This window comes from Danio aesculapii, chromosome 12 (assembly GCF_903798145.1).
Source record: "Danio aesculapii chromosome 12, fDanAes4.1, whole genome shotgun sequence".
NCBI classification, from domain to species: Eukaryota; Metazoa; Chordata; class Actinopteri; order Cypriniformes; family Danionidae; genus Danio; species Danio aesculapii.
Genome location: NC_079446.1, coordinates 21,842,008 through 21,864,669, shown reverse-complemented (window position 1 = coordinate 21,864,669; position 22,662 = coordinate 21,842,008). Strand labels below are relative to the sequence as shown.

Sequence of the window (22,662 nt, the reverse complement as noted above, 5' to 3'; positions counted from 1 at the left end):
ACAATAAAATCCAAGAGTCAATATACCCACTATCTTGTTCACATGGTCAACAAGGATCTACTGTGTAAACCGAATAGTCGGAATGCTACATTATATAACCACATTAACCTGTCATTATATTACCCTCATTTTTAATTTCTGAAAAATATAAACTAGGTAAGATACAGACTATATTTACAGAGTCACTGATTAAATTTGATATCAGTAATAAACCAGACTACTTACCAAATGTGTCTCACTCTCCTGAATAATCCATAAAGAAAAGCTAATTCCTGAAACGTGTCCAAACTTCCTCATTTAAAAAATCAAAGCATATCCGCAACTCTCACGGTGCACAGTTTCATAGACAACCACGTTCATACATATCTTTAAAATGACAGCAACAGATCGACATATTCCGGAGCGAACTTCATATCTGTACGGGTTTGAGAAGACGTTTCATCGGTCTTTCCTCTTTTGTTGTGCTCTTCGGTAAATCCACGCGCATCTCCGGCTCTTTGTTTTCCTGCTCGTGAGCGTGTGTGTGTGTGTGTGTGTGTGAAACAGCCGGACAGGGACATTGTGATTAGAGTATTCCCCCTCCTCCAATTCCAAAACCAGCCCATCAGACCCCATCCCACTGCTGCCTGCACACCCTTCTTTGGCTGCCACCCAGCGGAGAGCGCGTGTCTGTGTATGTGGATCAGGTTTTGTCTATTGCTATCAAGCACAGCACACACTCACAAAAAAGACTTTTGCTGCTTGTTCAAACTACTTATTTAAAATTAATTGAAACAAATTCTTAGATTTTTGGGGGACAACTTAATTGTTCTATGTTCAATCTACTTAAATTTGTAAAACGATTACGTTAACTTAATCAATTTGTGTTGGGACAACATGAAGTAATTGTAACAGCATTTTTTACAGTGTACCCATGAGCAGAATATTTAATATAAACATATGAAAAGAATATATAAAAAGCATTAAATCATAAACAGGTTATGGTTGTTCTGTGATTCAATGTATTTTATTGTATAGAGAAAAAATATACAATTGTAGGTACATTTCAAGCATTTTCCATTCATTTTCTTAAAATTGGAATTTGCTAGACTTTTTTTCTTTCATTCACTCATTGTCACCAATATGACTTGTCATCTTCTAAAACTTCTGTACACTGAAAAACATGATTTATTGGATGGATTTACTAAACAATTTTAAGGTAAGTGATTGCAAACAATTTAAATAGGCATTTAAACAAACAATTTAAGTTGAACATTACTAATTTTAATTTGTTTGTTTAAATTCAACACACACAAATGGTTTGCTACCACTTAACATTAAAAATTGAGTAAATTCAGTGTAGAGCCTAATTTAGCATATTACATAGCATAAATAGAATTAATTATACATAAGATTGTAAAATGATCAAATAATTGCAATTTAATGCCATGACAAACGGCTCTGTACTTTTTCTTTGAAACTCTATGAGAGGTTCCCTATAAAAACAATCAAAAGAAAATGAAAATCTAATTAGATCAAGTAATAAAAATATCATATTAGAAATAATGCTATAATGCTATTTCTAAAGTTATAAATAAAATGATACAATTTACAGTAAACTGAATATGTTATTAATGTAAAATAATGCAAAATGCACAACTGGAAAACATTTGATTCTGATTCTAATTATTGTTAAACATATTAAACCACTTACACAATTGACAATAACAGAGCTGGCAATAACTCGTCGTTGTTAAGTCGTTGTTTTCCACCATTTTTGATTTAGCTCAAGAGTTTGACCTCAGAACAGAGACCACATGGCATGTCTAAATGAGAACTTTATGCATTTTCATCATATTATTATTTTTGAAAAGCGAAAGAGAAATTAACTGAAATATAACAATAACAAAGTTTACAAAAAATATATATACTATTGGTGTATAGTAAACATTTTGTACAAATGAATGAGAAAAGAATAAATGACATAAAAGTCACATGCTTTTTCTCTTAGTGTTTTAAAGATTGTTATACCTTTTTAAAACAGATGTAATATAGTTGACCGGAACACAGAATGACTGAAAAAAAAAAGATTATTACTGAAATTACAAATAATAAAAAAAACATGTTTCATGCAAATGTCAGCTTATTAAAGTAAAATAAACACAAAAAGGTGAAAATTAGACTTAATTATTTAAACAAAACTGAAGATGAATGTATGATTTAGAAAGCAGATGCGGTCAAAAATAAAAATAATAGGAGTCTTTAAGTTAATATTTTCAAGACCAAATGTATCTAAACACAGATATAAACCTTATTTTAGAACAGAGATGCCCAAAGTTGGCCCATGGTAGCCTTTGATTTTGCCCACCCAGGGGCGTAGCAACCGGGGGGACGTGGGGGATACGTTCCTCTCACTTTTAGAGCCAGACCATTTAGAAACAGGTGATTAATAATTGTTCATTCATTCATTCATTCATTCATTCATTCATTCATTCATTCATTCATTCATTCATTCATTCATTTTCTATTTGGCTTAGTCCCTTCATTAATTTGGGGTCACCACAGCAATGAACCACCAATTTATCCAGCATATGTTTACACAGCGGATGCCCTTCCAGCCACAAGGCATCACTGGGAAACACTCATACACTCGCATTCACACACATACACTATGGACAATTTTAGCTTACCCAATTGAAATGCCAGCTGACCTAGCCGAGGCTCGAACCAGTGACCTTCTTGCTGTGCTATGGGGCGACAGCATTACCCACTGCGCCACTGCGTCACCATTAATAATCATATGAATATAAACTCTTGGATCTCAGTCAGCTGCACCCCCCCCCCCCCCCTTTCTTTTTTAAATGTCCGCTACGCCCATGGCCCACCATCTCATCTGAGAAGAGTGATGAGAATGATGGGGATGATTTCAACATTTGTTCATTGTAATTTAATGCAACCCTTTGTTTGTTTGTTTGTTTGTTTGTTTGTTTGTTTGTTTGTTTGTTTGTTTATTATTAAAAGCTAACTGAAGTTAAATGTTTCAATTAAATGGTGTAAATGAATCAGATTATGTTTAGATGTACATACTGTCACCTGACAATCCAGAGACTTTGGTGAGCAAATCGAGTCAAAGGCAGATTCTGCTTGACTAGTGTATTCCGCATTGAACTCTACTCTGTTGTAAATGTGATTGTTTATGTTTTTATTGCAAAAGTCATCAAAAAAAGTTATACCGCATTAGTTAATATGATTCAAAGTAATGTTTTCTATTTATTTTGAATTATTCTGAAATAAATTAGGAAATTACTGTAGCTATATTACAACTTTGATGTACCATATTTTGATATATTTACCTTCGGCCCACAGCTCCTAATGATATTTGGTTTTTGGCCTTTCACACGAAAAAGTTTGGGCACCCCTGTTGTAGAGATCACTTGATATAATTTGTGTTATTTTACAAAACTGTTTCATTAAAGGTTTTTGCTTTTGAAAGATAATTGAGGGTTTAGGAAACACAAAATAATTCTACAATTATGTGGGATGTGCAGAAGTTAAAAAACCTGCTTTTTACTATAAATCCAATTTTATTTAAAGAATGCAAATTGAAAATTATAAATGCCCAAAATTCCCTTTTATTTTAAATAATTGTATTTGTTTGTTTGTTTCACAACCTATTAACAGTTTGATTAGTTTTTTTTTCTTGAATAACATGGAAATGTGGAAAAATATTATCATAAAGACATGTATAGGCTATATTCAGATTATTTTTTAACATTATATTTTAAAATAAACATATTATTGAATTGCATAATTATATAATTGGTTAATATGCATCTCTGTGTAACACATTCACTTGTGTTTTATTTTCATAAAGTATCATTTAGAGCATTTGTTTGCAGAAAGTTAAACCATAAACCCACACATACATACGCACACTAAAAATGGGATGTTTTACATTGCAAACGTTTCTATTTTTTATTTCTATTTCTATTTCTATTTATTTTTCAATTTTTTTATTTTATTTTAGATTTACATTATCATTTGATTATAGAATAATATTTAAATGAACATTTTACTAGAATCATGCACCATTTACTGGCACAGTAGGGATAATATTTGTAATAATATTAAGAGCTGCAATGCTGCATATCATAATAATAATTCATGAATCAAAGGTCCGACTCAGTTCGGGATTCGACTCCCAGCAGCAGTGTTTACTATCAGCAGACCAGCGGCAAGGCTTTTCCTTCTGATAAGGTGATCAGTTGCTATTGTTTCGTAGACGTGTTACTTATCGCATCGTTTTGTGAACTGACAAACAAATCTGCGTTTTTGCAGTCCGATTATCGTATTTATAACAGAGATAGACAGTAGCTATGCAGCTAACGATGTGTTACATGTAGCAGATTAGCTCGAGAGCTAAACTAAGATATTCTGAATATTTATTCCGTTATCCTGAACGTTTACAACTAACATTTACAACTGACCGAGGATGCATATCTAATGCACTTGAATATTGGAGGTTTTAACAGCTGTTTAAATTGGCATTTGCGCTATTAAATGGCTGGTAGTGCTGTTAGCCTGCTCCTGTATTTGTTTACACTGATCTGCTGCTCTGCATTCAGATGATTTAAATCATGCATGATGCACGTTAAATATAGCCTTTATATAGTCTATTAACAGGCAGGTGAACATTACATTTGATTATGTGGAGCATATTTAGCATGCAGTTTATGTAAATATATATTTACCATTGATGTGTGGCAAGCTGTTTTAATTTATTTATTCACAGCATATAATAATTCATTTTTCACTTGCCATAATGTTAATTCTAGATATTATTAATTAGTTTTCTATTAGTAACAATAACATTTTTAATATTTTAATATATGATCTGATGATATATAATGAATATACAAAGCTTCAAAGTCGAATTCTTGATACCTAGAATCAATTTAAGGGTAAAAATGTAATTCTTGTTTGTAAAACTGAAAATAAATAATTGATATTGTTAAATGAATTTCAATGGCTTTGTATTTGGTTACAAATAGTGACAATGAAGTTCTAGATATCGAGAATGACATTATTTATTGTTGAATTTTAATTTGTGATATTATTGTTAATAATATAGGGAATTAGCATTTATAGTGAAAATGTAGGTGCTAATATCAAAAATTAGCATTTTAACAAGTAAAGATTGAACTGTTGATGTCAAGAGCAGATCAAGATAATCAAATATAATGTTTTGTCCCGCTCATAGACTTAATATTGTTGCAAGATAGTGCAGAATAACAGTCAGCAATAGGATGATCACAATATTAGTTAATAATTATTAGGGCTGCATGATATTGGAAAAATCTGATATTGCGGTATTTTATTTTTATTTGATAAATATTGTAATATTTAGTCATGTTCACAAGAATAGCTCTATTTGGCATTTTTCTATGGAGTCCAACATGTATTCAGGTACAGAAATTAAATAATCACAATGCAAAAAATGCTTTTTTTAATTTTGCTTTGTCTCGTTTCTTGTCAAAATATTCTTAAATCAAGGAAAAAAATATTGTTTTGTTTTCACCAAGTCTAAATTGAGAGTTTTTCCTTAAAACAAGCTAATTTATCTGCCAATGGGGGAAGTCTCATTTTGACTTTGAAATGCAGATATTTGAACTAGCAACAGGACAAAAGTTTGAAGTAAAAACAAACAAACATTGTTTTCCAGTATAAATAATTAAATACAATTAATCTGTGTTACACCTCCAATTATCCTATTTTTTTGTGCCCAAATGTTTCAAACTCTCTTAAAAATGCATGCAAATGATAAACTTTTACTCTGATATGGTTAAACTTGGCAGTGACTCCTGGTCAACTAAAATTCTGGACTCTATTTTACCTATCTAAGCACAAAGTCTAAAGCGCATGGCGCAAATGTATTAAGGGGCATGTCCGAATCCACTTTTGATATTTTAAGGATGGAAAAATACACTCTGCACGCTGGTGCATGGTCTAACAGGGTTGTGCTTATTCTCTTAATGAGTTATGGGTGTGTTTTGAGAATTAACCAATCAGAGTCTCATCTCCCATTCCCTTTAAGAGTCAGTTGCTTCACGCCATGGCGCATTTGCTATTTATATGGCAGAATTTGTAAGAGGAAAAACTGAATGCGCACTAGCGAGAAAACAGTTAACAACCTTTAACAGCCTTTACTTTCTCTTTCTCTTTTTTCAGTTCTTCAAAATTAGGATACCTCTTTTCTAGACCAGAACACCCATGAGTCCACAAAGTGGCACAAATGTATTTGCTATTTAAACAACGTGGCGAAAAACTGGAAATTTAGGGTTGCACTGGTCTGAAAATAGCAACACATGGCGGCAAACACGTCTTGCGCCTTATTGCGCCAGGTGTTTGATAGGGCCCTCAGACTTAACAGATCTTTCGATGTGACTATTGCAGATACGCACATTGCGATATTGATGCTGAAATTATATCTTGTGCAGTCCAAATAGTTACTGTCAAATGTCTAATAACCCATGCCTGTATTTTATCATGTTTATCTGTATTCTCCTACATGGGTGATTTGTTCTCTGAATGACTTTTAGATGGATATGTGTAAAATGTGTTGATCAATCCCATGTGTAAAGTGTCTCTGTGTGTTTATTTTTGCCATCACTCCAGTAAAGCACAAACACCCACACACCAATTAGACACATGGTCACCAGAGAGTGAAGTAGAGACTATCCTTAGCACCGCATCTAGCTATTGACTCCCTCAGGGCCGACTACTGGGACTCAGGCCCCTACCTGGTCAACCTCAGAGGACCCTGCTGTGTTTTTTTTTTTTTTTTTTAACACTGTGTATGTAATCACAAGGCTGGTTACAATCTCTCTTTGTTAATCTCAGGGCTGAACAAACAGACTTGACACTGAAGAGCTCTCGGTAGCAGCCACCTGGACGGACTTTCTGGTTTTTGACCCATTGCAGGTGGGTAAAACATTCCTGGCTTTTGCATTATTGTAATATTAGGCATGTTTGAGGTGTGCAAATTCTATATTTTGTATAGAATTTACCTTATAAAGAATAGAATGTGCATTATTGTATGTGTGCAGTGTAAAATAATTAAAAAATCGTGATGAAAATGCGCTAAAAAAATACAAACTCGTTATATTGTACTCTTTAGCACTTGCTTTAGCGCAGGTGTTTTCAGGCAGGGTTCTTGCAAAGGAAAAGTTCAGAGAAAAATAGGATTACAAAATGTATTAAAATGTTTTGAATCAAATAATAAATAACAATAAAATAATCAAATCAATTACATTAAATAGAAAAACTATTAAAATTAATAACAAGTAATTAAATACAAAACAATTATATGAAAATAAGTCAATTAATGAGTAGTTCTTAAATTATTAAACTGTACAGTACTAAAAAATGATGCAAAAGATTATTGAAATTACATCGGAAAATATATACACAATAAAATCTAATAATTGTTGTGGTAAAAGAAAATAAAAGTAAATGAATGAGTAATTATTAAATTATTAAACAGCACAGTACTAAAAATGATGAAATAAAGAATATTGGACTTACGTCAGAAAATAGATACACAAAAAAATAATAAATGTTGTGGTATAAGAAAATAAAAGTAAATGAATGAGTAATTATTAAATTATTAAACAGCACAGTACTAAAAATGATGAAATAAAGAATATTGAACTTACGTCAGAAAATATACACACAAAAAATCTAATAAATGTTGGGGTAAAAAAAAATAAGTCAATTAATGGGTAATTATTAAATTATTAAACTGTACAGTACTAAAAATGATGAAATAAAGATTATTGGAGTTACATCGGAAAATATATACACAAAAAATTAATAAATGTTGGGGTAAAAAAAGTCAAAGTAAATTATTGAGTGATTATTGAATTATTAAACTGTACAGAACAAAAAATGATGAAATAAAGAATATAGTAATTAAATAATAAAATACATAGACAAATAATTCTAATAAATGGTGAAGTAAAAGAAAATACAAGTAAATTAATGAGTATTTATTATATTATATAATAGTACAGAACTAATAAATCATGAAATAAAGAATATAGTAATTAAATGATAAAATACATAGACAAAAATGTAATAAATAGTGGGGTGAAATTAAATAAAATTAAAATAATGCGTAAATATGAATTATTAAACAGTACAATACAAAAAAAAAATTATTAAATGATAAAATACATACAAAAGTAATCTAAAAGTTGGGGTAAAGAAAAGAAAATGAATAACTGCATCTATCAGTACACATCTGTATTGATTACATGTATGGAATAATATACAGTAGCTAAAATATATTTAATATTTTAGACATTTATTCTATATTTAAAAGGGGAAAACAGCTACCAAAGTTTGACACTGTTACAGATTTGAATACAGCTTTCTGGACTTTTATATACTAAATTTATATTATATTATTTATATTTTTATATATCTAAATTTATTTTTTACCATGTAAATTGTGTGTTATAACAATTAATTTGGTAAATTCTAACTGTATTCAGGAGATATTGAATAAAATATTAATGTATGAAAATATTCTATGCCAGCTAAAGGATTGAAAAGTGTTTTAGACAGTGATCAATAACCATTATATTATTCTTCTCACCCAAGGCTCTTAGTCTTAGATTTCTCAGGCAGCTGCAGTGTGTGTTTAATTGGAGAGCTCAGCTGGGGAGAGAGATGCTGCTGGGCTCAGGGACCTGCCCGTATGTTTTAGGCCCCTGCTGGCCTGCAGAAAGCACAGAGAATATACTGTATAGCTCAGCGTGCACTTTAACACTGTGTCTTTTTTACTGGTAGGCTCTTTTAGATAGTTTTGTTCAGGGCTTTGTGTTTGGATTAGATCTTCAATGCTGTTTTATTGAGCTTTTTCTGTATTTTGTCCTCCGGGTGTCTGCAGGATAGCGGATCCGGTCTTGAAACATGAGCTCTGTGGCAGTGTTGACTCAGGAGAGTTTTGCAGAGCACCGCAGTGGCTTGAAGGACGTTCAGATCATGGGTATGACAACAGTGGTTAAATTAAGGCTGAAATCTATTTACTTAAAAACATGTTTGTTTCATGACAGGAAAGGTCAAAAATAAGAAAATTGTTGCTACAGAAGTGATGTAATGGTTGTTTTTTTGTAAATCATGGTAAATGTGATATATAATATGGTCACACTTTACAATAAGGTTCATTAGTTAATGTTAATTAATGCATTACTAACATGAACAAACAATGAACAATACATTTACTACAGTATTTGTTCATGTTAGTTAACGTTAGTTAATGAAATTACAGTTGTTCATTGTTAGTTCGTTAACTCACGGTGCATTAACTTATGTTAACAAGCATGGAATTGGATGTTAATAAAGCATTAGTAAATTTTCAATTATGATTAATAAATGCTATACAAGTGTTGTTCGTGATTAGTTCATGTTAGTAAATGCATTAACTAATGAACCTTACTGTAAAGTGTTACATATAATATAATATAATATTTTCCCAGTGCTTGGTTGTGGTTGGATGGGCACCCGCTCCATAAAACACATGCTGGATAAGTTGGCGGTTCATTCCACTGTGGCGACCCCAGATTAATAAAGGGACTAAGCCAAAAAGAAAATGAATGAATAAATTATAATATAATATAATATAATATAATATAATATAATATAATATAATATAATATAATATAATATAATATAATATAATATAATATAATATAATATAATATAATATAATATAAAGGATAAATAAATAGAACAAAAAATATATTCTGTATTTTGTATTCTCAAAATGTTATGCTTAATTTTATTTAATCTATATGCAATGTAACCATTCAATGTCCACTTTCAATCTTTATGGTGTAATATAATATAATATAATATAATATAATATAATATAATATAATATAATATAATATAATATAATATAATATAAAGGATAAATAAATAGAACAAAAAATATATTCTGTATTTTGTATTCTCAAAATGTTATGCTTAATTTTATTTAATCTATATGCAATGTAACCATTCAATGTCCACTTTCAATCTTTATGGTGTAATATAATATAATATAATATAATATAATATAATATAATATAATATAATATAATATAATATAATATAATATAATATAATATAATATAATATAATATATAGCTGCACGGTGGCACAGTAGGTAGCACGATCGCCTCAAGCCTCAGCTGGTTCAGTTGGCATTTCTGTGTGGAGTTTGCATGTTCTCCCCATGTTTGCGTGGGTTTCCTCTGGGTGCTCCGGTTTCCCCCACAGTCCAAAGACATGCCCTATAGGGGAATTGGGTAGGCTTAATTGTCTGTAGTGTATGTGTGTGAATGAGTGTGTATGGATGTTTCCCAGTGATGAGTTGCAGCTGGAAGGGCGTCCGCTGCGTAAAACAAATGCTGGATACATTGGCGGTTCATTTCGCTGTGGCGACCCCAGATTAATAAATGGACTAAGCCGAAAAGAAAATGAATGAATAATATAATATAATATAATATAATATAATATAATATAATATAATATAATATAATATAATGTAATATAATATAATATAATATAATGTAATATAATATAATATAATATAATATAATATAATATAATATAATATAATATAATATAATATAATATAATATAATATGGAATGGCACGGTGGCTCACTGTTGCTTCACAGCAAGAAGGTCTGTGATTTGGATGAACAACATTACCTATAGTGTGTGTGTGAATGCGAGAGTGTGCGGGTGTTTCCCAGTACTGGGTTGCAGCTGGAAGGGCATCTGCGTAAAACATATGCTGGATTAGTTGGTGGTTCATTCCACTTTGGTGACCCCTGATAAATAACGGACTAAGCTGAGGGAAAATGAATGAATTAATAATATAATATAATAATAAATTACCACTAATTACAATAATTGTTCGATGTATTGTAATTGTAATTGATGTACCCAATTGGCAATGAAGTGTTTACTGAACTGAAATAAAATTGTCAATAACATGTTTAATTATTTATTAATTTACACAGTTTGCATTCTATTTGCAAAATAATATTGGTAATATAGCAATACTTCAATCTTTTTCCTGTGCACCATGATACTTTTAGCGAGTTATGTGAGTGATTTTAATTCAGCTGTAAAAAGTCAACAACTGTCTGAAATGTTTCAAAATTCACACACAACAAAAAATGCATTATTTTCCAAAAATAAAATCTAAAATCTTTGTATAGGGATAAAATCGTAGCTGAAAGCATAATAAAGAAAATCATAGCTGAAAGCATCATGTGTAAAAAAAAAAAACAGAACAAAAGAGCAGATCACAAAGTTCTTTTCATATGAATATGCAAAACCTTTCTCAACATCCAATTATATAATACACGCAGCAAATTCATAAGATCGTCAGAATAGGATACAGTATGATGCGTTACATTAAATAAACAGCGTTAAAAAGTAGGATTTTGGTGGAGTTTTTTCTTTGGTGTTGATTAGGATTGTTCCAAGTTTAGGATCAGAAATTCTTAAATACAATTACAAATTCGATTTTTACAGTTAATTGTTTTTATTTTGTGTGTTTAGGTAGTGCACCGGAGGATGAGGCCTATATACCCACATACCTGGAGGCCTTTCCTCCTTTACCGGACAAGGGCTCTCCAGGTGAGAAGTCGGGTGAACCAGCAGGTGCCTGGAGCAAAATCAGACCCATCAAAGCCTCTGTCATCACTCAGGTAAACACGGTTTATCCACTCTGTGTTGTCTAGGTATTGAACAACTAAAAGCACCCTGAATATGTGGTGATGTTAATAAACTCGTGATGGTTTTATAGGTAGTTTAATGAATTGTACCAGGTGTGATAATGCTGCTAAAATGATATAAATTATACCTTTTTGGTACTTATCGTTTGCCTGACCTAATAAAGATTTTTTAAAAGAAGTTTTAAGCCAATAGTTCACCAAAAAATGGAAATTCTGTCATAATTTCCTCATCCTCCAGAGTTTCTTCCTTCTGTTGAACACAAAGCAAGATAAACAGCCATTGACTTCAACAGTATTTTTGCTTGTTTGTTCAGTGTATCTTCTTTTGTGTTCAACAGAAGGAAGAAATTCCTAAAAGTTCAGGAGTAAATGTGAGGAAATGTTCATTTTTAGATAAACTATCTCTTTACTAAACTGTTTTTTGAGAGCAACAGTTCGCAATGTGTTAATATCTGTTTATAGACAATCATTCAGGTACTGTAACACACATAATCAGTTTTTGCATTCAGATTATATTGCTTGAACTCTGTAAAAGTCATCCTACGCCCGCCACACTTTATCTCCAAATACTCTTTTTACATCATCAGGTGTTTCATGTCCCTCTGGAGGAGCGGCGGTATAAAGACAACAGTCAGTTCGGTGAGGGAGAAGAGGCGAAAGTGTGTCTGGACATCATGCAGAAAACCGGAGCGCACATCGAACTGTCTCTTGCCAAGGACCAAGGCCTCTCCATCATGGTGACTGGTAAACTGGACTCTGTCATGAAAGCAAGGAAGGAGATTGTGGCTCGACTGCAGACTCAGGTGCTTGTCGGATTTTTGTTCTTCATATTTAACTGCTTTTAAGAGCATATATAAAGTACAGTATATACGTTTCAATCCCACTTTATATTAAGTGGCCTTAACCAATACATACTTAAATTGAAATTAATCAATTGTTACAATGTACTATTAGTGTAAATACATGTTTTTTATATTGTACTCATGATTGATTAAATACCTGGATGTAATTACATCTCTAATTAATTTCTGTAATTACTTTTGTAATTAAACTGTTGACCATCCCTCACAAGATTCAAAGAATTTGTAAGTTTTCCGGTTTTTACATGATAAAAAAAATAAATAAACAGGGGGGCTAATAATTCAGGTGGGGCTAATAATTCTGACTTCAACTGTGTATGTATATGTATGTATGTATGTATGTATGTGTATGTATGTGTGTGTGTGTGTGTGTGTGTGTATATATATATATATATATATATATGTATGTATGTATGTATGTATGTATGTATGTATGTATGTATGTATGTATGTATGTATGTATGTATGTATGTATGTATGTATGTATGTATGTATGTATGTATGTATGTATGTATGTATGTATGTATGTATGTATGTATGTATGTATGTATGTATGTATGTATGTATATACATACATACATACATACATACATACATACATACATACATACATACATGCATGCATGCATGCATGCATGCATGCATACATACATACAATATCTAAAAAAATTATTGCATTTTCAGGGTCTAAAAGCATTCATACAGTGGTGTAAAAAAGATTTCTGCCCTTTTACTTATCTTATGTATTTAGTTTTTTTGCATGTTTGTCACACTTTAATGTTTCAGGTCATTGAACTAATTTAAATATTAGCCAAAGATGACACAAGTACACTGAAAATAATGATTCAAAGATGATTTCTTGGATTTACTAAAGATAAGTGGTTGTAAACAATTTATTTGTGCTGAATTTAAACAAATTAAGTTGAACAGTACTAAATTTAATTTGTTTATTTAAATTCAACCCATATAAATTGTTTGCAACAATTTTGCAGACATCATTTTTTTTCAGTGTAAACACATCATGCTGTTTTGATTACTAAGGTAAAACAAAATCAACAAATAGGAAATCCGTACACTTTTTTTGCACCACTTTACTTAATTTTTTTATGTAAAGCAAATTTTAAAAATCTTACATAGTTACATAGTAGTATATATATATATATATATATATATATATATATATATATATATATATATGTGTGTGTGTATTACCATGTTTTTTATTTGTTATTTACTATGCTAAATAAAACTGAATTGAAATGCCAGCCAGCTAACGACCCAGTTTGCTATTTTGTAAAATGTATATATCTGTGCTAATTTTCTCAGGCCTCAGCAACTGTGCTTATCCCGAAAGAACATCATCGATTTGTGATCGGAAAGAATGGGGAAAAGTTGCAAGAGCTGGAGCTGAAAACGGCAACCAAGATCGCCATTCCCCGCTCCGATGATCCCAACGCCAACATCCGCATCACCGGCACCAAGGAAGGCATTGAGAAAGCTCGCCATGAGATTCAGCTCATCTCCGCAGAGCAGGTAAACCTGAAAACTGGATGACAAGAAGTTTTACATTTTAATTCCTTCAATCTCACTATGCTCCCGCTGTCTTCTTCAGGACAAGCGTGCTGTGGAACGTTTGTGTTTTGAGAAAGCTTTTCATCCATTCATCGCCGGTGCTTATAATCGACTCGTTCAAGAGCTGAGCCAGGAGACCGGAGCTCGTATTAGCATCCCGCCACCCAGCATTCCCAAAGATGAGATCGTCATTACTGGAGAGAAGGAAGCGGTAGCGATGGCAATCGCACGCATCAGGGCCACCTATGAAGAGAAGGTGATTTAATTACAGTTCAATTCAATTTATCTTTATTTCTATAGTGATTTTACAATGTAGATTGTGTCAAAGCAGCTTAACTTAGAAGTTCTAGCGAATTGAAACTGTCAGTCCAGTTTTCAGAATGGAATTTCAGTTTAGTTCATTTCGGTGTGGTTTAAATTTCACTGTCCAAACACTGAAGAAAAAATCCATCAATGCTCTGCTTTACAAGTCCCAAACCAAGCAAGCCAGCGGCGACAGTGACGAGGACCAAAACTTTACCAATTGAAGAAAAATAAGGAAAAAAACCTTGAGAAAAACGAGGCTCAGTTAGGATTCAGTTGGGTGTTAAAAAAAGCGAGAGTACTTTATTAGCAAGGGCACACTAAATTGAAAATGTTACAGGTTTCTGTTTCAAGTAAATGCTATCCTTTAGAACTAATATATTTATCAAACAATCTCCAACTCCAGAATTAGGGATATGACATTTGCAGTACAAGCTCAAAACATAAATTCACAGAGAAAGTATGTTAACATTATATTGAAACATCTGTTTATATTTTCCAAAACAACTAACCACAGAGTTGTGGGGTCAGAAAAATATCACCACCCAAAAGAAATAAGGCCCTTTCATACACCTGATGCAACAAGTTTAGATTTTTCTACCTGTCTGGTTATGCATACGTCATCACTATATGGGGCATAAGAATAGGACGTGTGTTTAGATATAACTCCGTTTTTTGACCTCACTTAGTTATTACTGTTCATTTTTACGCTTGCTGGAAATTAGAACTGAATTTAGAAGTAGTTTGAAAAAAATCTTTGCACTTAACAAACGAAATTAAATATGTAGGCTAATTGATGTCTTCAGTGGAGTGGGTACAACACCGTTTCCTTATCCACAAAAGTAAAGGAGTAAAGTAAAGAGTAAAAGTAAAGAGAAAGTAAAGAGGCCGAATGGAGGAGGCTCGTTTTTTTTCCGTTGCGCTGCAGATGATCTATTAAACTGTTTTCTCGCTAGTGAAGCATTCAGTTTTTCCACTCAGTTTGCCATGTAAATAGTAAATGTGCAATGGCGCGACACAACTGACTGTTAAAGGGAATGGGAGATGAGATTCTGATTGGTTTAATACATGTTATGCTTAAAACACACCCATAACTCATTAAGAGAATAAGCTCAACCCAGTTAGACCATTTGCTGTGGCGCAAAGCATTTGTCCATCCTTACAATAGCAAAACGGGTATCTAATAATGCTAAATAATAGAGCCCATAATGCTAATCAAAAGGATAAGAGTTGGTCCCCTCTATAGAACAAAAATTCATGATTTTATTTTATTTGACATTTTTGCTTTGATGAGGAAAAAGCTTCATTATGGATGTGACATCAAGAAAACACTTTTTTTTTAAAAATTGCAATTATGTGGGCAAAGACCACAAAACCAGTTATAAGGGTCAGTTTTTGAGAATTGAGATTTATACATCTCCAGAAAGATAAGTAAATAAGCTTTCCGTCGATGTATGTTTTTTTTTTTGGCCAATAGAACGATATTTGGGCAAGATACAACTATTTGAAAATCTGGAATCTGACAGTGAAGAAATTAAAAACTGATAAGTGTTTGATTTAGTTAAATTTGGATTTATTTACAGTAGTAAATTTACAAAATATCTTCACAGAAGATGATTTTTACTTAATATTCCAATGATCTTTGTGATAAAAGAACATTTTGACCCATACAATGTATTTTAGATTGTTGCAAAATATTCTCAGGCAAAATAAGAAATACATTTTGTGGTTCAGTCCAGGGTCACATATTTCATTATATTACTAGGTTTATTTTATTATTTGATTCTATTTTTTATCAAATAAATTCAGCCTTGTTGTTGAGCATAACACAGTGTCCTAACTCGAGCAACAAGCACTTTGGGCCCTATCGTACACCTGCCGCAATAAGGCGCAAGATTTGTTTGCCCCAAAGTGTTGGAATTTTCCGACCAACGCAACCTTAATTTTCCCGTTTTCCGCCACGTTGTTTAAATAGCAAAATTAGCTATTTTTAAATTTGCTATCCCGCCAATTTGTTTAAATATCTGTGCATAGCCTACAACACTGTTTCCTTATCCAAGAAAGAGAGAAAGTGAAAGTAAAGGCTGATTGAAAGAGGCTGATTCTTTATCCTCTCGCTGCAGATAGTCTGTTTAACTGTTTTCTCGCTAGTGAAGCGTTCAGTTTTTACACTTATAAAGTCTGCCATGTAAACAGCAAATGCGCCACGGCGTGACGTAACTGACTCTTAAAGAGAATGGGAGATTCTCAAATGGTTTATTCTCAAAACACACCCATAACTTATTAAGAGAATAAGCTCAACCCTGTTAGACCATGAGCTGCAGCACAGCATATTGATCCGTCCTTAAAATAGCAAAAGTGGATTCGGACACGCTCTTAATGCTTTTGTGCCCTGTGCTTTAGACTTTGCGCCTAGATCTTTAAACTAGAGACCTATAGAGAAACATTTAAATACCAGCTATTCATTTAAATATCAGGCACTGCACTCCCGACAATATGATAACAGTTATAATCTAATTAATACATATTTGACCTATTTAACATTATTAAAAGTGCACAGGCTGAGTGAATGATGTGGTTTGTCACAGTTCTGACTTTCATTTTTAAACCATTTGCAAGTTAATTTATTTTCAAGGTCTGAGGTGAACTACCTGCTGCTGCTTTCAGTAGTATGGCAATAAGTGTCACATAAAATTGTATTCAAACTCTTATTGGTAGCATTTAACACAGAATAAAGTACATAATCTGTACCTGAGGTGATCATTGCTATTGTAGTATATGCTGTTTGTTATGACGATGCAGAAATAGAAACTGTTTCTAAAATATACATTTCGCTCTTTGCTATTGCATATGATTAGGACATAAACTTTTTTTAACATAACCTTCATTGCATGTCATGGCACTATGTTGTGTATACTTTGGACACTATGTAAGAGGCTTATTTCCAAAACATTGTATATTTTTGTTGCTTGATTTTGTGTGTGCATGTTTTTTTCTGATTTCTTTATTTTCATAAGCAGAAACGAAAAACGACCACAATCTCGGTGGAGGTGAAGAAGTCCCAACACAAGTACATTGTCGGCCCAAAAGGCAACACCCTGCAGGAGATCCTGGAGAACACGGGGGTGTCTGTGGAAATGCCTCCTTTGGACTCCGCATCTGAGACCATCATCCTCAGAGGAGAGCCAGATAAACTGGGCCCTGCTCTCACACAGGTCTACGCCAAGGTCAGGAGTTTTGAGTATAGTAGATCTATTACAAATTTATTTGGTCATAGTTTCAATAGAGTGCTTCTTTTCATTGACACCTGTTTTTTTTGCAGGCTAAAAGTGTTATAGTGGCAGAAGTGATTGCTCCGGCTTGGCTTCATCGATTCATCATTGGCAAGAAAGGACAAAACATCAGTCGCATTACACAGCAGCTGCCTAAGGTATAGAAAAGGGAAATCAAAGCACAATGTTATGCGATGTCAGATTTGGAATATAGCAAGTGGAGATGAGCAGTATAATGGCAGATAATAGCCCCTTTCACACAGTGATACCAATAAATATCCGGAAAATTTCCAGAATAATAAAAAAAACGAATGACTTATTACAATGTTTTTGAAATGCACTGTTCACGCAGGCAAGAACGTTCCTGACTTTTCCAGAAAAGACCATTTACACATCTATGCCAAAATACAGATAAATTCTGACATTAACCAGAAATAACCTCTAAATGGCTGCGCTTGTATTCGTAAACATAGAAGGGGTTGGGCTTTTGTTGATGGTTTCTCTTTTATTTAAAGCTTTAGAACTCATGCAGCTGTTTTTGTCCCAGAGACATCCAAAGGCAGAAGCGCTAACCGCAACTAAATGTTTACACATTTGATTACATTACAAATTCTGTGGATGGATAAGAATTGTGAACAACTTCGATGAATACATAATATAAGTGTGTGCTGGCGCTCACCAGAGCACTCCTTCACGTGCATGTGCGTCACGCAGCTGAAGCAGCGCCTGAAGATAAACAATCTGTGGTTTATTATAAGCATTTTATCGATCATTTTTTACACAGTCGACATTTAGAAGGAACATAGAAACCCTATCTGACTAACAACTAGCAGCTAAATGTGTCTGGAAAATAGACATTTATTTTCATAAACTGCACGGATGTGAATGCGTCTGAATGTCCTGATTGGCTGGAGTTGACGTCTCACGTTAGCACAATCTAAACATGAACATGCTCTTTCTGGCAATTTTCCTTCTGCGTTCACACAGAGCAGCATTCCGGCAAATTACCGGTAATAGTAAAACTACTCTTTCCGGAAAACTGCCGGAACAAATTTACCTGTATTTTTAAAAAAGGGCTTTTTTACTCATGATCCCTTTCCGGAAAATTGGCAGTAATTGCCGGTAAATATGTGTGAAAGGGGCTACAATAATCAGGGAATAAATTGTCAACGTTAATAAAACTTTTATTTTTATTGTTAATAAAAATCTGTGTATACATGTAAAAAAGTGAGTGTGGCAGTGTACGTGAACCCATAACTCGTGCAGTGTACATGTAAGAGACTGCTCACGAGACTGGAGTGTTCGTGATAAAATCAAAATAGCAATTTGAGGTAAAATTGTACCTGCGGATTAGATTTACTGTTTTGGATCACCGACTTGAAACTGGAATGTGAGTACAGAATAACTCTGTGTACAATATCTCTCAGTTAGATTAAAAAGTCACTTGGGTAGCGCTACAGCCTCCTCCAGGTCCTAATGTAAGTCAGTTAACGCAACTGTGGAATAGGAAAATTTAGGTATAACATAAATATCATGAAGTTATGTCATAAAGTGCTTAGTGTTGTTTGATACAACGAGGATTGACTGACTTTGACACCAGTCATACACAGCTTAATTCAGTGTTCTGTTAATCCTTTGTCTTTAAAATATTGCTTTCAAGAATGGGAAATCCCCATAAGAAATTTATTCAGGGGAGGCTTTGTTAAAGGAATAAAAATGAAAGTTTTTCCTTCCATCTACGAGCAAAGCATGAATTGGGTTATAAAATCCTATTTAAATTTATTGTGGGGATCTAACACTTACAGGGAATAAAAAGCTCAAAACTGACTCTGTAAATGAACTTGAATGATAAAATAACTCAATGACCACTTCTCAAAAACACACAAACAAAAGATATTGGCATGAGCTTATCCAAAAAGTTAGAAAATATCTGAAAAAAAGTCCAAATAAAAGATTTTAAGTTTATTTATTATATAATTTTTGTGATTTTTTTTTTTTTTTTAATTATTTTTTTTCTGGTATAATGACCTATTTAAATAACTATATTGGGAAATATATTATTACTGTGAAAATTAATCATACAGTGGAGTGGAATTTTGATCATACCACCCACCCCTAATAGCAAATCAGATTGAATATGGGCATACTTCTGCTGAGATGTCATATTTTTGTAGGCCTACCTGAAAATTGGCATGATCTATGATCCAGAGAGGGTTCCAAATGGGATTTTTTTCATTGGCTTTTGGATTTTTGGAAAACAATATGTTCTGTGACCAACACAGATGCGTGACTTTTACACTTCATCACATCAATACAAGTTTAGTGTGTGTGTTTTTTTTTATTTTTCAAATAATTAAGGAATTTACCAACAGGGACCAGATAACACTAACCCTAACCCTAACACCATTGACTAGGAGAAATATTAAAGAGTTCTCTAACTTTGATCAGTGTGTCTTCAAATATTGAATTAGTTTTTAATCCTGTGCTTTAGAATATATGCAAGTCATGAAAACATGTTTAAAAACTGCTTGTTTACAGTACTACTGTTAACTTTAAATAGGACTAAGCAATGACATCTCCATTTAGGAAATTGTAGGTGGTTCTCTAATTTTGATCTCCACATTAAGTCCTTGAACAGTTCATGCATTTGTGTTACATAAAAAGTAATAACGTTAAAACTCTTAACCGTAACTCATAAATGTTTAATGAGATTCTGTGTTTGTTGGTGATCATCAGGTTCATATAGAGTTCACTGACGGAGAGGAGCGCATCTGTCTAGAGGGACCGACGGAGGAGGTGGAACAAGCCCAGACTCAGATACAGGAGATCATCAAAGACCTGGTCAGAGAACACTTGTATCTCCTATTCAGAGTGTTTTGTTGAGCTTAAAAAGAAGATAAACTGACTGATAAATGGTATTTTTGTATGCTAAATAATAACTCTTAAGAATATAATTTCCATTAGTTCTTCAGGTTTAAATTCTGTTTTTGAAACATAAACATACTGTTTTGCTTTATTCCGTTTTTCAGATGGTGAGAATGGACTTTACAGAGATTAACATTGATCAGCGTTTCCACAGACACCTCATAGGCAAAAACGGAGCCAACAGTAAGTTAAAATCCTTTCAAGAGAGTCAAATCTCAAATTTCAGTCTTGTTTAGGCAATTTTGAATAGCCATTTTGGGTTTACATGTGATTTGATTGCAAGCAGTGGCATCAAATTGCAGTGAATGCAAATGTACTTCTCCCTTTATTTTGAATATTGTTTTTCATGTGTCATTATGGTTACTATCCATGATAATATTAAAATATCTAATATAATAAATGCATCTTGGATCTGATTATGTTACCTTCAGTTTATGCATAACGTATTTGTTACAGTAATGTTTTTATGAATAAACAGAGATATGAATAGTTGTGTGATTTTTCTAGTTAACCGGATAAAGGAGCAGTACAAGGTATCGGTGAGGATTCCTCAGGACTCAGAGCGCTGCGGTTTGGTTCGCATTGAGGGTGATCCTCAGGGAGTGCAGCTCGCTCGCAAAGAACTGATGGACATGGCCCAGCGGATGGTGAGACATGCTAATGTACTTTACAGAAAATGAATCACACCTGACTCATCATTGAGAGGAAAAAACACTACCCCTTCATAAAATAAACATTTAGGCTTTTTTTTATGTTGAGATTTGCCGCACTGCCCCATTGTTTGGGGTTACTGTGACCCCAGTGATAATATGTACAAATGATAACTATAATTTTAAATCAAATCTTTTGTCCTACTTAAACTTCCATACATTTCTGAGCTTAATGGATAAATAAAAATAAAAGAAATAATTGTATCGTTAACTACAACTTCTAATGAAGTAGAAATGTGCATTATAGAAAAAACATCAACAGCTAAATATAGAATCGTTTAACTTTTTAATATAAATAAAATCATAAAACAACACTAGTGTGCAGCATCCACCTGGATGATGCGCCGGCAGCCACAGGACAACGGCGCCAGTGTGCTTACCAAACACCAGCTATTGGTGTAGTGAAGAGACAGTGATAGAGCCAATTCGGTGGATGGGGTAGATTGGGAGGCCTTGATCGGTTTAACGCAGGGGTGGGCAAACTCGGTCCTGGAGGGCCGGTGTCCTGCACAGTTTAGCTCCAACACTAATCAAACACACCTGAACAAGCTAATCAGTATCTGCAAGATCACTAGAAATCTATAAGCAGGTGTGTTTGATTAGAGTTGGAGCTAAACTGTGCAGGACACCGGCCCTCCAGGACCGAGTTTGCCCACCCCTGGTTTAACGTCTCATCCGAAAGATTGCGCCCACTCACATGGCCTCTTTAACACCACTACAAACAGCAGTTTTCCCATGTGTCCTTCCATCCAGGAACTGACCAGGCTCAGCCCTGCTTAGCTTTAGTGAGTAACCGGTCTTGGGCTGCAGGGTGATATTGCAAATAGAACTGTATAATTTTTATGTATGTTATTTAAGAAACTGATTCCACACATCATGTGGGTGCAGTCATGTTATACATTATAATTAATAATATATATATATATATATATATATATATATATATATATATATATATATATATATATATAATTTATTTTTATTTTTTAAATCCTTTAGCCCTAAAGAAATCTGAAATTTCATTGTCCATGGTCTTAAAAAGGTTTAAAAAGTCTTAAATTTGACTTGGTGAAACCTGCAGAAACCCTGTTTGTTGGATGGAGTATGATACACAGACAAATGATAATAAACAAAACAAATTCTAATATATGGGAAAATTAATATTATTTTGACAGTCTGAAACCCCATTCCTCCTTAAAACAGTAAGGAAGCAGCTGTTACATACGTCAAGCCAAAGAAAA

At 33.1% G+C, this 22,662-nt stretch overlaps 2 protein-coding genes across 2 annotated transcripts in view; one reads left to right on the top strand and one right to left on the bottom strand.

The window, feature by feature from the left end:
- arhgef15b (Rho guanine nucleotide exchange factor 15b) overlaps positions 1-555 on the bottom strand; it is a 38,872-nt gene extending 38,317 nt beyond the window's left edge. The window contains exon 1 of the mRNA XM_056469433.1: positions 226-555. The gene's annotated coding sequence lies outside the window, so the exon portion shown is untranslated. The remainder of the gene's footprint in view (positions 1-225) is intronic.
- A 3,614-nt stretch (positions 556-4,169) lies between these two features.
- Positions 4,170-22,662, top strand: part of hdlbpb (high density lipoprotein binding protein b) — a 45,322-nt gene continuing 26,829 nt past the window's right edge. The window contains exons 1-12 of the mRNA XM_056469182.1: positions 4,170-4,236; positions 6,880-6,960; positions 8,933-9,031; positions 11,604-11,752; positions 12,367-12,582; positions 13,966-14,172; positions 14,252-14,467; positions 17,535-17,741; positions 17,837-17,944; positions 20,523-20,627; positions 20,816-20,894; positions 21,219-21,358. Of these exons, the coding sequence (XP_056325157.1) occupies positions 8,956-9,031; positions 11,604-11,752; positions 12,367-12,582; positions 13,966-14,172; positions 14,252-14,467; positions 17,535-17,741; positions 17,837-17,944; positions 20,523-20,627; positions 20,816-20,894; positions 21,219-21,358 (1,503 nt within the window). The 5' untranslated portion in view covers positions 4,170-4,236; positions 6,880-6,960; positions 8,933-8,955. The remainder of the gene's footprint in view (positions 4,237-6,879; positions 6,961-8,932; positions 9,032-11,603; positions 11,753-12,366; positions 12,583-13,965; positions 14,173-14,251; positions 14,468-17,534; positions 17,742-17,836; positions 17,945-20,522; positions 20,628-20,815; positions 20,895-21,218; positions 21,359-22,662) is intronic.